This window comes from Haliaeetus albicilla, chromosome Z (genome assembly GCF_947461875.1).
Source record: "Haliaeetus albicilla chromosome Z, bHalAlb1.1, whole genome shotgun sequence".
Taxonomy (NCBI): Eukaryota; Metazoa; Chordata; class Aves; order Accipitriformes; family Accipitridae; genus Haliaeetus; species Haliaeetus albicilla.
In genome coordinates, this window is record NC_091516.1 from 51132259 (window position 1) to 51148819 (window position 16561).

Consider the following 16561-nt stretch of genomic DNA (forward strand, 5'->3'; position numbering starts at 1 on the left):
TATGTCCCTATTATGGGAACTTCCCTGATAGTGTCACACCATCTCCCTCAGTAACTTACCTTGGAGAAAGTCTTTGTGGTACCTTTAAGTAGATCCATTTAACAATAAGATGGCAAGGTATGGTAAAGCAACCCCCGAGGCAAAGAAACAGCATTAGAAATTTATTCAGAATATAAGAACATTTGTAAAATAAGTATTATAAATGTCTCTGTATAAATAAATGCAGTTTTTACAATTCTATATCAAATAAACACAAAATAGCTATTTTACAGCAGCTAGGAAACTAAAAAGCAGCAACACATTTGAAGCTAATTCAGTAATGTGAAAAGTTTCTAAAATTACAATGCATGGTACAGTATTAAAGGAGGAGAAAATCCTAATAAAACCAGTGGAGCAATACTGACATTAATGCAAATGTAGTCACATGTGCTTTGCAATAGCTAACAGTACATTCAAGCTGGTGAAGATTTATACATTTGATTAGGAAAAAAAGTACTTTTTTTCTGAACACACTGTGAAAGACAAAGTTTCATGCACTCTGATGACTTAAAAAAACCCCAACACCCTAAGATTAATTAACGAGTGAACAACTTGGGTTCTTTGGCAAGAACCACCTCTTTTTCTTGCTTTGCAAATGTACTGTTTCTGCAACAAGTGTTAAGTGAGTTAGGTTGCTGTGACTCAAGGCGATTTGTGCACTTGTCTATAGGCTGGTGTGCTGGTATTTCAAACAGTTGCGTAAAAGGTGATTTTTTTGGTATTTATCTTCAGGGTTGGTGCCATTTTAACAGGTACACTGGAACTGCAGCTAATTGTTAATATTAAACACTTTTCACAGTAAGAGTAAACCTTTTGCCACTTCCCTATTAGTCTTTTCCAGTATGCCAACAAATGAAGCAGTAGCTGCTTGTTTAGGCAAAATAACTGGTGGTCTGGTGAACTATAGCTACTGCTGAGGCTGTATGATACCAGTCTAGATTTTTCATCTACAAGCCCTATGGGAAGAAAGGGCGAGTGGCTTACATTTACTGATGATTTATAATTTATTCTAAAACACTTTTAGAGCACAGTTGCCAGGGAACATATGCAGTAGATGTAGTAAAACAGCATTCAGTTTATGCAGAATCAGCAACTCGTTAGGCCTGAAAAAGGCACTGAGGGCCACTGCAGCTTTTTATGCCTTTAAACCCAGGTGCATTTTATGCTTTCTTAATTTGTATCTTTCCTTTGAAGACAGGTTTAAATTCAAATGCTTTAAGCTTCATTGTATTATGTTTAGCAGCTTCTCTAGCTACCAAGAAATAGAAAAAAATGAACACAAGAGGAAAGCCAGTGCAGCAGTGGTTTCTAGTCACCTTAAGCAAAAGGTATTTCACATGGACAGTTTGAGATGACCTCAAGTTACATGGGTGTTTCAGATGCAAGAAGGCAAACCTGCAACTGCATTTTTGCCACAGTACACAGTGGATAATTTTCTTTGTGTTTCTTCAGAAACAAGTGTGACCAGCTGTGAAGCTTACAGCAAAACCCCACATTCCTGTTGGTGAGAAACTTGGTGGCCAGAAAAGGGAAACACCATAGACAGATACTTGGCAAAACCATAAAGACCGTAAGAAATCAGTGTGCCTGCTCCCTCAACAGATTGGTTTGCAAAATTTCCATTTGCGTTATAAATTAAGAAGTGCAATTATCTTGAGAAAGAGGACTGATCAAAACTAATCCCAGGGCATCACTACCTACAACTTAATTTTGAAATCAGCATTGTTTTCATTTGTTATTGCAATCAATCACTTATGATGTTGGCTTTGCAGCTGATGTGTCAGACTCCAGAGTAGGAGTCACTACCCTAAGAAAGAAGAAAATAGCAGCTACAGTAATAAGAGATGTCATGAACACCAACTGCTACAGTTTCAGGTGTAACCAAGACTTAACAGTAATGCCATATTCTGAACACAAATTCCCACAACACTTTTGGCTGCCTGGCCTAACCCAAGAGTAGACAAAAATGGTTCAAGTCCTCTAAAAATACTTCCTTAGTAGTAGTAATTGGAGGAATAAATGAGAGAAGTTATCCTAATTCTAAATACACTAATAAAACTTGAGGTGCAACACAACAGGTAAAGCAAAAAGAATAAACAACTCCTGAAATCAGATTCACTTGAAAACAGAGCCTAAAAAAATACAGATTAGAGGTGTAACACCATAACAGGCTAATGGACTCTAATTTGGCATGTTAAAACAAATGTGGAAGCTTTTTACATACTCGGTCACAAAGAAGCAAATTCTGAATGAAAGGTGCTGTGGCAGACTCCTGTATTTTGCTCCCTAGAGAAATCAGCTTGATTGATTGATTGCCATGCTTTGCTTAGTGTTCATTACCATAATAGGCCAACATTTTCAATTTATTCAGTTTGATAATACAGTAACATGATGTGACTTAAGAGAATGTTAGCAGTAACGAAAACTAACCTAAGAAGCCGTATGAAGACTTCACCATTCACATTCTGTTTGTGGCTGTATATCCATACACCTACACATTTATAGTTTTGTGCCTATGTATTCAATATTAAATAGGTACATTTCTAGTAAGTACCTTTTTTGGTCAAAACAGGTATAAAAAGAAGACAGTCTACCTCTCGATCGCAGAAAGCCATAATAAGCACTATACACATGACAAAAATGGCCCAGCTTCTTAAAGAAAACCTTGGCTATAATGTATTGACAAGAAAAACGAACTGTTTCACAACATAATTGCAAACACCATGCAATATAAATACCAGGAGGTCTCCTGTAACTTCTTACCCAACCTTGGCACAATCTATCTGCCATGGTGAAACTCACAGCCTTTCGTCCTCTTACAAACTGTAAGAAATACACTGTTATCGTCATTTTCAGAGATGCAACTAGGGTTTCTTGTTTTTTTCCCAAATCAACAGGAGTTTTCCTACCTGATCTGCACTGTCAGCAACAGTACTGCAAGTATGGTGCAAAAAATCAAGCATGCCTATCATCTCCCCAGTCTGCAAGTCTTGAGGGTACAATACAGAGCTGTGTGCAGAGGGAGCTGAGGGATGGGGAAAACTCTCTAATTATCTCCAAACTTCCCAAATTAAACCCTCTTAACATGAATTATTTTGCTATATGACACTGTCACCCATGGGACAAACATAAAATTTAATAGAAGCTGTATGAATATAGACGTAATGACACAGACAACGTACATAATTATAGCATGATAATTCAGGCACTGCCATTTTACATTATGAAACAGTCCTTAAGGTTAACACTTACTTACATTATCCCCATGGCACCTCTCTGGGATCCCAGAGAAGGTGCTTAAGTATGTCAGCGCTGACAGTCAGAGCTTTTAGTGTTTGAAGCTACCTAAAAGTCGGCCTCCAAAAGAAAGAAATTTGTAATGGCACTAAGCATCTTTGAAAGAGATGCATTTAAAGTGAAGTTTCATTGGTGTGTGGTCTAGAGTTCTCCTCTTCTAGTAAAGCTATTCTTTGTTTGAGCATCCTTACTTGTGTTTCATGTCTCTCCACCATGGCCATCATTTGCGATTCCAGTTTCTTCAGCTTATTTTGATGCTTCTTCTTTGCTTTTTCATAAGCTGCTACCAAGTTGCTGTTAGAAATACAAGGCAATACAAAGTCATTCAAAAAGGCTTGTTCATAGCAAGTAAGTGCTACAAAAATCCACCCCAAGCCCCCACCTTAAGGGCACTCCAAAATTTGGGTACCGATCATCTTTCTGAAATACTAGTACTTTAAAACGCCTTAGATCCAAACCTTATTGATCCAAACCCAGATCAATGCTAATCTCTGTATCTTTTCTGGGGCAAGTACACACCTTTACCAGTAAACTGGTTACTGAAAACATTTTTAAACATGGTTCAAAGAACCAGCTAGACAGAGGTTGCTGATGATGACCTTGCAAAGCACTGTTTGTGAGTCGGTACCACAACATTAAATGTGTAATGATTTACAAAAACGTGGCACAGCCAGAATCTGCTTACAAAATCCAGCACTGATTTTGCATTTTTCATTTAAAAAATAAGTTATATTCGGAGGATAGCATCTTGTGCTCTGTCAGCTGCTAAGTATCTTCTGTGCCTCCACCCTGACTCAGAAGGAAAGCTTGAGATGGGTACTCTTCCTCACCACAAGGGCTTTCAAGTATAATTTATTAATGAAAACTACATTGCAAGCAATAGGTTCCTTGCAGCATGGGCAGCTACAGTCCTCCATACTCTCAGTCCACCCAAACACAGTGCCAGAAAAATCTACTTAGAGTGAGCAATAAAATTTAAGCGTGATTATTGAAGACAGTTGATTAATAAAGAGGCTGGAGCCAAAGAAAAGGGAGCAATTTTAAACAAAATAACATTCATAAATCTGGCTAAGTGGAGGATTTTGTTTGTTTCAGTAAGAATGCATTTACTAGTAACTCAGTTAATCTATCTCCCCCACTCTGTTCTTACCTGTGTAGTTTTCAGTGTCCTACATGGGAGGTTTGCACTTCCCCCATCTCTAACTATAACCTTAAAGAGCCAACACGTGTGAATGCAAGGATCCAGAAATGGCTCATTATGATAGGGGGAGGATTACCGTGACACGGCAAAAAAAATCAATGGTGCAGCCATCTGCTGGTAGATCCTTTACCTGTTTGCCCTTTTAAGGTCATTAACAAATTCTGCAGACTGCTGATGTCTGATTTCACTGCTCTTCGTGAGTCTCTCCAAAGCACTTACTAACTCTTGCACTCTAGCTTTCAGCTTCTTCTCCCTGGATCAGGAGAAAAGGAGGGAGAAAACTATTTTCAAAACAGAAATAACACTTCAGCTTGCAAGTGCATGATGCTTGTCCTGTGCTGGGTTGACAGGTTGAAAATATTTTCCTTACTAGCACTTGGGTAATACAGGAGGTAGTTCCTACATTAAGCTTTTCCACAGATTGATTTTTATAATATTCACCATTTTAGAATATAGGATCAGAGATGCAGCAGACAGAAAACAAAACAAACTTCTCTGGTGGATCATGGTCTTGTATGAATCACTAATAAATAATCACAAAGATACATAAATAAAAATTTAAGAATAACCTGGCACGTACCAGCTACTGTGTCTTGAATGAGATAGCAAAGAAAACTACCAAGGGAAATCAAACATCATGGTAATCATATAGGAATTTTAATTAAAAATACCATACCAGGATTGCTCTTAAGGAGCAATCAGCAAGGCCAGTCCATGTGCCAGCAGGAAACGGAAAAAGTTAAGAACAAGAGAGGGGAGTACAGACAGAAAAGGGCAAGCACAAGAAATACAGAAGAAGAGAGAGCACAGGCATTTTCTGTTATGAGGTACTCTTCTTCTTTCAAATAAGCCACAGTAGTGAGGTTTAAAATGCCAATTATGAATCAAAAACTAATTACATGAAGCATGCCAAAATGGAAGTACGGTACCTTATGATTATTTTTACATTACAAATATCTCTGTGAGGGAAAGAAAAAGTGAACAAGGCAGAAGTTCTGTGGAGGAGTAAGCATTACAGCTTGGGGTTCAAGCTGGCTTTAACAAGCGCTTCCAGCACAGGCGAGCGTGTTTCATGAGGTGGGGTGCTTCTTCCCGGGGAGCTCCCTGCTGCAGAGGCAATGGCTGCCCACAGCCTGCTCCTGTACAGACATGGGACTGTCCCACCTCTTGTGCAAGGATGCTGATGTGGAGACCCAGGAGCCTTTCTCTGTGACCCATCCTCACAGCATGGACAGCCCAGAGAGAAAAACATTAGATTGGAAAATAAAAACAGGGGGATAAGAGCGATGTAGAGCTGGGCTAAACCAGGACAAAGTTAGATTTTTCCAGTGTCGAACCTTACACTTGGGACCTTTCCACGTATTAAGACATTTGTCTGTGCTTTGCTCTCTAGAACCGCTTTGCAGTGATTTGCCTTTCCCTCCTGCTTTTGGTGCAGTGCTGCTGAGTAGACTGGATTTTGTCTCAATAACAAGACTACCACTAGCTTCCACATAAGCCCACTGAGCCTCAGGGGAATGAATACCCTGAAGTTTGTGAAAGCTTCCCCAGCTCTGCACAGACAACACGGATGCTCCTTGAAACCCAGCTCACAAGCCTGCAGTTCCGAGGCTGGCCTGGCAACGGCAGCATTTTATAACTAGAGGCAAGGACAGCATATGTGGCATGTTCCACTGTGCCCGGCTTCAGCAACAGAAGGGCTTTCACAAAGTCAGCCAGGGAAATATTCCAAGTTAGCAGTTTATCCCAACACACTGCAGACGCTGGTTTACTGGCCAAATTAAAAAGGACATAAGAGGGGCCTTGTTGATGAAGAATCATCAGTATTCTTTCTGTGTCCTTTCATTGAAGCAACATACGCAGAGTTTTCAAATTATGCAATCTTTTCCCCCAGCAGTCAGAAAGACTCAGCACAGTCTACAGTCAAAATCTGCGTTCTGCAAAGAAAACAGGAACACGCCCCCCCCAAGGCCAGACCTATTACCTAACATGTGTGTGGCACTACTAATATGACAGAACAGAGCAGGGTAATTTGGTGCTTGTCTGCTCCAAAGAACGCCACAGCCACATGCTCTGGGAAGGCTCGGTAGCACCGTGCCCAGCACTGCGACCTAGTGTGAACAGCGAGTCCAGTGGAATAAACATTCACAGTATTTGGATGGGGAGAGAAAACAAAATCATGTGAGGCTTATTTAACATTACATGCAAGAAAAGGTATAGCTGGGAAAACACTGCACACAGTCCCATTGGGAAGAACCCTGTGGAGCCACAGGTTTACTGCAGCTGAAGTCCTTAACACACCTGCTCTAACAAAAGCTGCATAGAAAAGAAACACAGTGGAAAGACTTGGAGGAACTTGTCATGCATGGTAAAGCTTGGTTGCTATGGTGACTGTTACCTGATAAAACTATTATATCACCTTTTGTCTGGTTTTGCACTTACACCTTGCAACCAGTCATGTTCAGTCAGAACTCGGCTAAACATCAAGAGGTATTTCTTTACCTTTGGCCTGTAACATCCTTGTCTTGCTGCTTGCCAAAGATACAGAGCCAGTGGAGTGGTAAGCACCCTGGGCCTCCACAGGCTAGCTCAACAACTTTCAGATCCTAGTTCTGAACCACTCAGCTAAATAGTTAACAGTGGGTAATCCTTCAAATCTAAAGATGCCTCAAATTTACATTCATACTAGTAAAACACATGTATTCCCTGAGCACTGATCCACAACAGTTCTTTTGGCTTTTCTTCATGTCTTGAAGCCAGTGAAAACAGCACTAGCTAGTGCCTACTCCCACTTTAATCGCAGGGAAAGCAATGGGCAGTTTGATTGCATGTGCTGAAACGTCCCAAAATCTTACAGAAATAACACATAGGGATCTACTTCTACACTTACTGTTCCCGATTTAAAACATGCCTATCTAAATATCTTCACTTCAAGTGGCATTTCACAGACAAGCAACAGCTGAGTAGACAGACACAGCAGCGACAGTAAAGGCACAGTAAATACCTTGCTTTAGTCTGGGAAATGGAGATGCATATACACTTGTTTAATGACTATTACATGCAAAAAACATGTAAGGTTTTCCCTGGAGTGCTGCACCTTCTATTTTAGTAGCAGATGAGAGACCTCAGAGCTGTACCTTACTGGCTGGCCAGCAAACGCTCTATCCCTTTGTAAAAATCCCATGCCTCATAATGCTAACTCTTCCTACTTCTCTCCATTTCTATCACTAATTACCTCAGTTTGGACAGAAAAAATTGTCCTTATCTGTGTCTCTCCAAAACTGATTGCTTAGTTGGGCAGTGAATGGGAGTAATAATGAATCCTGAGGTGCTGTTTGTATTCCTTTAATGCATTACAGGGTTAGCGGTCTTCATGGGATTTCTAGCACCACTTCGCTTTCCTGATTGCTATTATAAATCAGCAGGATATGAAGAATCAGCCACTACAGGCATAATAAGACAAATTATTTTAAAACAATAGTCCTGGTCATATGCAGCATTTTTCCAGGATGCTGCAAACCAGGGATGGAATTGCATTTGATGCGACAACCATAGGAACATCCTCCTGACAGGGATCACCGTATGGCTGTGGCACAGCCTTCTGCTGCTGGACAGTCTTCCAGAGTCTGAAGAGCAAACTTGCACAGAAGCTTACATGCCAAACTCACACTGCTATTGTGCCCCAGGGCTGTAATATGGACCAGTATAGATCCGGAGAAAGCATTTATGTGTGTATTTTGATGGGAAGAGGGAAGCAGAAGCAACTATTTTTATGAGAACACAGTTTCTGTGAGCCCCAAGTCACAAGTCAATTGGGCCACGAAAGTCAGCACAGCTTTTGCTCCTAATAGTTCCTCTTCCAACTGGCTACTGCTGCTGGAGCTGAGGAAAACACAGCCGCCGCACCTCGTGCACACCGAGGAAATGAGCATGTATTCTCAGAAGGGGGAACAAGCTTATGATCTAAGGGCATGGTTCGCTTCCTACACAAGGGCTCTCTGCTCTGAGGCACTCGAGAAGTCAGCTGGGGAAATCCCTGACTGCTCCCTTTCCAAGGAAAAGCTCAGAATAAGTGTATTCAAAGGCCTACAGCCTACTCCAACATGGCTAAACCCACTATTTTCAGTGAAATGCCTAATATGCCAGTAACAAAGGCTTTTGTTTTGTATTTTCACAATCAAAACACTCAGTGGGCAGTTGCTAAGTGGTTTTCAAGGGCTTTTTGTTTCAGACTTACAGGATGGTTTGAATAGGAAGGCAAGCGGACAGGGCCTAATGTTTTCTCTGGTTTGAAGGCTACCGCTGCAGAGCGCAGGGAATTCTGCCAGAGCCGTAAAGGAAAGTGTCTAACATCGGGTACATTTCTCAGTTTCTGTCAATTTGGCCTCTGCACAATGACACCATGTTTGGCCCAGAATAATGTAAGCAAGATCTTGCGCACCTTATATTTTCCCTCCTGTCTGGGCTTTTCCAGACATGTTCAGGTTTCATATGCCAGAAGTCTTCCCAGGCAGATTTTCTGCCCTTGCTCATTTCATTGAGAATTCCCCAGTGCTGCAAACAAGGAGCTGCTCTTCCCTGGCACACAGAAAGGTGATTTTTCTGCCCCTGGCCTGGAGTGTACCCAGCTAACTCCCCGCCTTGTGAAAGCACAAGCCATCACCCCTCTGCCCTGGAGTCAGGAGCACCCACAGCTCTTGCCAAATCTGGAGCGAAAGAGGAGTAATGAGGTCTCTCCAAATCAGGAGGCAAAGTTTCCCACAGCCGGGCAGAGGAGTCAGGGGCCTTTGGGGCCTGATTATCCTACGTCTTGCTGTCCCTAGGAACATCCTTTTACCCACCCAGGGAGCACTGCCTGCTACAAGCAGACCCCTTTCAAAGTCTGGCTCCCCTGTTGGAGTGGCACCATTAGCTTCAGCCCAGCATCTGCTCCCGAGCTTCACATGCACAAAGCCCTGATGCAGCAGCCAGGGGAGCAGAGGCCCGAGGTTTCCCGGGTGTAGGTACCTGTGCAGGCTGGCCAGCCCCCGGGGACATGGGGTTTGGGGAGGGCAGGGAAGAGAAGCACCTCCTGCATGGCCCCTGCTTTGAAGAGGAAGCACACACGTCCCTCCCACCCTTCGCTCCTAGTCCCTTTCCTAATATCCTCCTGTTAATTTTAAGCCTGGCATGTTCCCTCACTCCCCTCTCTGCCTTTTCCAGTTCCAGCTGAACAGGGTGACACTTGATTGTTTTTTCTAGGCATTTGACTCTTCTTCTCTCAGGATGTAACAGCTGGACATTTAAAAGGAATGCAGACAAATTCTCTTTTCATCAGCACTTTAAACTAACCTCTTAACATCAGACTGGCATACAGAATCCCCAAGCCAATTCGAATGCATGCCTGCCTCACTGGACTGGGTTGGCCTGCTAAGGAAAACAACTAATATACAATAGAACTTTTTCCAAAAGGCAACAAAACAACACTATGCAAATGCCAAATGAGTCTTAAAATCACCCTCTTCAAATGCCTCGTCTTCCTGTCTCACCTCCTCAGGCATCAGTGGGCTTAAGAATACCTGTGCTGCCTGCTACCTGTGCAAAGGTAGCCCTTTCTGATCACAGAGAAGACACAGAGTGCTTTAAAAAATGCTTTGCTGGTGTTAAGATACTGTACTGGTTTTTTTGCTGATTGTCAGATGCTTAGAGCAGATCTCAAAAACCAGACAGTACCACAGGCATGTGTTACACCACCGGCAGTGGGGAGACAGGCCAGGTGTGGTCCTGGAAACAACGGACTGGCAGCAAAAAGGGAGAACAGGCCTGGAGGGAGGCAGCAGCATGCCTGCCGCACTCACACCTCAAACCTCCCAACCAGCTTTGCCAGCCCAGCCTGGAAGCTCTCCAAACCTGGAGTTACTTGGAGCTCCCTGTGATGATTGTATCCAAGTGCACAGCAGCTCAGCAGCTCAGATATCCATGCAGTGGTAAGGAGAACTACTTATCCCATGTCAAAATCGGAGGAGAAGAAAAATGACAGTTATCTGTGATGCATGTAGAAAAAACAGCTACCCGAGGCACTTCTGAGGAATCTGTCCCTTTTATCACCATGAGTCACTTCTGTTCCTGCACAAAGGTTTCTCTCAGTGGGGTTCGTGGGGGGGGGGGATTTCCAGAGGCAGGCCATGCCTCCTGAACCCCTCAGGCAGCCAAGGGAAATCACAGCAGGAGACTGCACGGTCATAAAAAAGACAGAGATCCCCGAAATTTGCAATGACTACAATCCATGCCAGTCTCTGGCTTTCAAATGTCCCAGAGTTGCGTTATCTCCCCATTTAATGGACGTGATAATGAGAGAACAGAAATAAGCAAATGTAACTGACAAAAAGCAGCCAACAATGCACTGGAAAAACTCATCAGTAGCTCCTGAATACCAACCTCCACCTCCCTCCCCCCACTTTTATCCAGTGTATGTTCATCCTGTCCTTTGGCCAGAGAGAGGATTTTACTGATTCATTCTTAAGAGCCATTTTAAACCTGAATCATTACAATATGATGTGTTTTAGGCGCTTCTCTTTCATTTCCAAGACTTAGCCTTACTGACAGTCAAGATAGGCCTGAATTTCAGAGATGCTTCTACCTACTCCTTGATCCTGCTATCATGAAAGTAACGGTGGCCCTTGAAAACATGCTAAGCTAAGATGTCGTCACATAAAGTTTGTGGAAATTTAAAATAAAGGAGATGGCTTGATTCATCTCTGGCTGACATAGTTTCAGGAAATAGTCACTGCCATGCATTGGCACAGCTTTCTGTTGAAACAGTTACTCTCTCAAAACAAGCAGTTTTGGCACAACAGAAGGTTGCGGTCTTTGGACACGTATAAGGACTTAAGACTGGCAAAGAACATTACTGTGTCTCAAAAGACACACAGAAGCTATTGCAATAGCATGAATTTTCTATGTTCTACTAGAAATACCTGCAGTTTCCACTTCCAGAGAGGCAGGACCATAGCTCTGTGCAAAATATACTTTTTGTTAAGAGGAAAAGAAGTTTGCCAGTCCTACTGATTACCACCCTTTTCCCTCTCCATGGTGACTTCTCCATTAGTAGCATCACTTACTAGGTTATCTCTCAGTTCAAAAGTCATCAGATGTGGTAAATATATAGCTGTTTTGTTGTGCTGCCAGATGGAAAGTCACCTTTTTGTGAGGGAGATACTGAAACACATCTAGACTGACACAATTCATGTAACCCTGCACAGCCATCAGAGACCATAACTTTGTGCCAACTGATGATCTATCTGAGGTCTGAACATTCAGTCTAGTTCCAGAGTGTTTTGTCTGCCATGGCCCTTACCTAGTATTGTCAGATCCTTCCTGCCCAAATATCCTAATGCTTATAAAGGATTGTCTTAAAGACATACACAAAATACAACCCTATACAGACAGATAAGCTATCAGCAACTGCAAATACAAGGAGAGACTGCAGGAGGACCTCAACAATCAAAGCATTTCTAATAAGGCCTGGGGAGAGGAAGAAGTTTCAGTCTTGCCAGCTTGGCCATTTCTCACAGAATGAAAGAATTTAGCGGGAAAAAAACATTAGTTGTACCACCATTACTATCACCCTGCTAAAGCAAGAGCACTTCCTGTCTGGCATTATTCTTACTGTCTCCTTCCTACCATCTCTAATGCACTTATAACCTGGTATGTGCCTGCTAAGTTATAAACTCATACAAGTCATCTACAGTGCTCCCTTCCCCTGCTGCAACAGAGCAGAACACACCAGCAAGGAAGATGTCATTTTAAGGTCTCCCTCAGGGACTGTGTAATGTGCCTGATTTTGGGGTATTCAACCAGATCCTCTCTCATAAAACTAGCCTCTGTCACAATCATTGAGGTGTCAGTGCCAGGCCCAGGTCATGAGGCTGCTGGGAATACATTTTTGCTCTCCCAAGAATAAAGTATTTTGTGCCAACAAGCTCATTTATGGATGTGTCAAACTCAAGAAAAAACTCAAGAGGCTTCATGTCCATTGAAATATTCCATCATTCCACCAAGAAAGGAGAAAGGGGAAAACAAAATTGCGAAAGACTATGGCAGAAAGTATTTATGCTTGGCTGGAACAGGATGTGTCTCTAAATTAGTGGCCTTAGCCTGCAATACCAGAAGTTTGGTAACCTAGATGTAACTTTTACAACATGGAACTTGCAGATAATTTACATTTCTCCTAGTTAGCATAGTGGTCATGGAAAACAAAAGCAACTTCTGTGGAAAGTCCCTAAGATGGGTTTTAATGCTGAACACTGCTACAGGAAGCCCCGAGTCCTACTGGAACAAATATGTTATCAAACAATAAATGAAGAATTGCTCCTGCCTTGAATTTCTGCTGATAGGCAGTACCAATGACAACTTGGGGAGCTTCACAGCACACTGCTGGATTCCAGATTTATGAGAAAATCACATCTGCAGAGAGAAGACAGGCTACTTCTGTGGATGAGACTGTTCTGCTGCAAAGCCATTTGCAGACTATGAACAAATAAATGCTTCCAAACCACACCAAAATCCAAACCGTAACTGCGTCCTGCTGTTTTATTGGGGTTTCACTCTATTTCAATTAACTGAGAAGAACCTGACAGTTCTGCAGCAACAGAAGGACAGTTAATGGGAAAGCATCAGAGGGAGGAGCTGCCAGGGCTTTCGTCTCTGTGAAGACAGGATGGGGAGGGGGCAGCAAGCAGGGTTGTTGATTGATACGACATTCTCCAACAAACAGAAGGACCCAAAAGCAAATGGATTTTTGTTCCTATCCTTGCAACTGCTGTCCCCTGCACCAATGTCTACTGCCTGGAGTAACAACACACAGGTCCAATTGCTGGATGTGTGCACTAACTGCAACCAGCACTGAAATACTCCTGAATGTTGGTATTTAAATATTGCCTCTAGACCACAGATTCAGTGTGTGATATTCACTTGTTTCACATCACCCTCCTGCCCCCCAGCAAACATGATTATCGGGCAAAATACTTTTTATTTTGAATTCTGGTCCTACTACTTTGGTGGGTGAGGAGGGTGCTAGTGGGAGTCACCAGGATTGAATATTTCTCTCCTGGTTCACTCACAGTGCCAGGACTTGTTTTCCCATACAAGTGGGAACAGCTCTGAGAGATTGGCACATGCTAAGCGCAAAGAGTTAAATTCACTTTGTCCCCAGAGATATCACAGTCACTTCAGACCATTCTGCATTGATGTAGCACTTGCAGGGAGGAAAATGCACTTTGATTATTTTTAAAATTCTTTTGTGGATCCACAATAGCATAAATTTCATTGTGATATCTGAGGCTTCATTCATCCAGGACAGCAGTTAGGAACTGCTGGTATTTTTTAGCATAGCTGTGGCTAAACAGGTTGCAGTGAGCTTTCTCTATGTGCTAGACAGACCTTCTACAGACTTTCAGAGAGAAGACTTCAGGATAAGGAGACTAAGCGCTCAGCCTGATTTGGCTGGCACACTGGTTAGGGAGAAAAATACCCTGTCCACATAGCTCACTGCAACTGTGCTTGAGCCCCGCTGGCAGTAGCAATCACATTTAGTACAGTCGTATTCCCATTACACAGAGAGTCTTCACTCCAAAATTTATGTACAGTTTAATCCGATTATTTTTCTTCCCCATTTCTGCCTGACAAACTGTACTTGCTAGGCCCCTGGCTGGAAATCCATGCTAATCAACTTAAGGGCTAGTAGATAGAGCAAAGTTTTTTTCTCTGTGTTGTCAGCAAACCACATTTCATGACTGTACTCAAGCCTCCGCTAACTAAGGTCACTGGCATCTTCTTGAAATCCAGGAGCAAATAACAAGAACAGGAAAAAGCTGCAGCTTGAGTGAAGACATAAAACGCCAGCAAAGCTGCTCACACTGGGACTGGAGTGGGGGGGGTATGGAGGAGGCCAATGGCTCTATGCGATGTTTATGCAAATGACTTTGTTGATGGGTTTTATCCTCTGACACACAAATGACAGTTTTGATTATTCTAACCACAGAATTTTGTTTCCTGCATCAAGCAAACTAAATACTCAGCAACTGCCAGACTATTAAGCAAATGGTATGAGATGTATTGATTCTGCAGTGGTAACGATCTCACATTTTTACATAATGCCTTTCAGGCTTAAGTGTCCCCAGGCACACTACAAAGTTGCACCTATGAAAAAAGCACTTCAGGAATGAAACACCACAGCTGCCTAAAAGGATGTTCCACCATTAAAGAGGGTGCAAACACCAGAAAAGGAAAATACACTCTTCCCAGACAAAATTCTTAGTAGCATTTTGGACAGGTTCTAAATACAATAATCAGATTAGATATTAGATAGCCATGTCTTAGAAAAGGTGGAACAAGTACTGAAGCAACTACTGAAACAGTGAATATCTTTGTAATCAAGTTTACCACATAGCTGGTGCAGCAAAAACTGCTGCACAAACAAATACCTAGTTAATGTATAACTGTACTGAAAGCTTTGGCTCAAAACCTGGCTGTTGATAAAAGCAGTTTGTCAAGACATCAATTTTCTCTCTCATTGGAAAGCTAATGCTTGACACAACAATGTCATTTGTTATTAAACTGTGGCTCTACTTACATACTCAGGAGGCAAATGCAGCATCTAAGTCATCAAAATCACTGCAATTCCTACTCCTGTAACTCCTACCCAAGTTCTAATCTGTGACCAGCCTTCTTACCAAAGATCACACTTCAACTCCTGTCTTCACTAACAGTTTTCTGCATGCTCTCAAGCAAGTCATGTCACTGTTTTGCGTCTCATATTCTTGCCTGAATATGGACATTCCTGACATTTTCAGGGTTTCTTAGGGATACAGTTAATCTGAACTTTAGAGAACCTCAAGGAGAATGGTGCTCAGCTCCATTCAGCTCCAGGACTCTCATCAGCTGAAGAACAACAGCAAAAGAGAGGGAAAGGTTAGAAGAACTTCGATACTTTTCCTTCTCACAGGAAACATCTGTGATGGCTTGTAAAATCACTTCAAGGTAAGAGCGAAGGCTCAGAGCTAAACTGTGCCCTGGACCTACAGAACAGTCATGTCTCTGGTGAAGGAAGCTGCTTACCGCCTGAGTGCATTTGTCAGTTCAGCAGTCAGTTCACTCTCGTTGTACGGTCTCAGCTCAGCTAGTGTTAACGGTGTTGTGGTGCCATCACTGCATTCCTGAGAAATGAGGAAAGGCCATCAAAGTTGAAGTTACTTACCATCTTAACCAGAAAACTCTGAAAACCTCTTAGTTTGCAGCTACTTTTAAAATGGAGGGAAAATAAACATCACAATGTCACAACAACATGGCAGTGTACCAACATACCAAGAAATGGACTAATGGATTAACACTTCACAAATCCTTCTAAATGTTTCCTAAACCACCACAGCTCACTGATCTGCAGAATTCTGCTGTAGTGTGCGTAACTGCTGGTGCCTTATATTACTTTGACACCACACTTGAAACAAAGAAGCACTGGATCAAACAATTCAGATGAGGCTTTGCCAGAAATAAATAAGAAAGACGTAGTTGATACACTAGCTCTGGATTTTGTTTTTAAAGGTATTACTGAGGTTTTCTGGGGACACAGTACTAAAATAACAGGACTAAAGTTTTTCTAGGTATCACTATTTCTTCATGCAAATTATTAATGTAAATGCAGAAATTTGTTTATTTTGCATTATACTAAGGAGAGGAGTTACAAACTGTCTGACTGCAACAAAGAGACTGTCATTACAATGCTCTAACTGCTCTGTTTTTTCATATTTTGTGTTTGGAGTAGGGGGAGGATGGTGTTTTGCTTAGACTCTCTTCCACTGCTTCCAGTGAGTGGCAACAGGCAAGACACAACATGTTCAACCACAGTAGTTTGTATGTTTGGCAAGAATGCCTTTGTTGTACTCCTCCCCAAAATTACAACCTTATTTTAGACCAGACTTAACAGTAATTCTGCAAAGTCCTCATAAGTCACAGCATGGAAAGAACCACCTAAAAACTGGAGAAGAG

The 16561-nt window shown here is 42.2% G+C and overlaps 1 protein-coding gene across 3 annotated transcripts in view; it reads right to left on the reverse strand.

Annotated features, from left to right (window-relative positions):
• Positions 1-146: 146 nt before the first annotated feature.
• Positions 147-16561, reverse strand: part of MCC (MCC regulator of WNT signaling pathway) — a 225732-nt gene continuing 209317 nt past the window's right edge. For all 3 annotated transcript variants that reach the window (XM_069775900.1, XM_069775901.1, XM_069775902.1), the window contains 3 exons: positions 15635-15732; positions 4668-4790; positions 147-3630 (listed from right to left, as the gene is read on the reverse strand). In XM_069775900.1, the coding sequence (XP_069632001.1) occupies positions 3450-3630; positions 4668-4790; positions 15635-15732 (402 nt within the window). In that variant the 3' untranslated portion in view covers positions 147-3449. The remainder of the gene's footprint in view (positions 3631-4667; positions 4791-15634; positions 15733-16561) is intronic.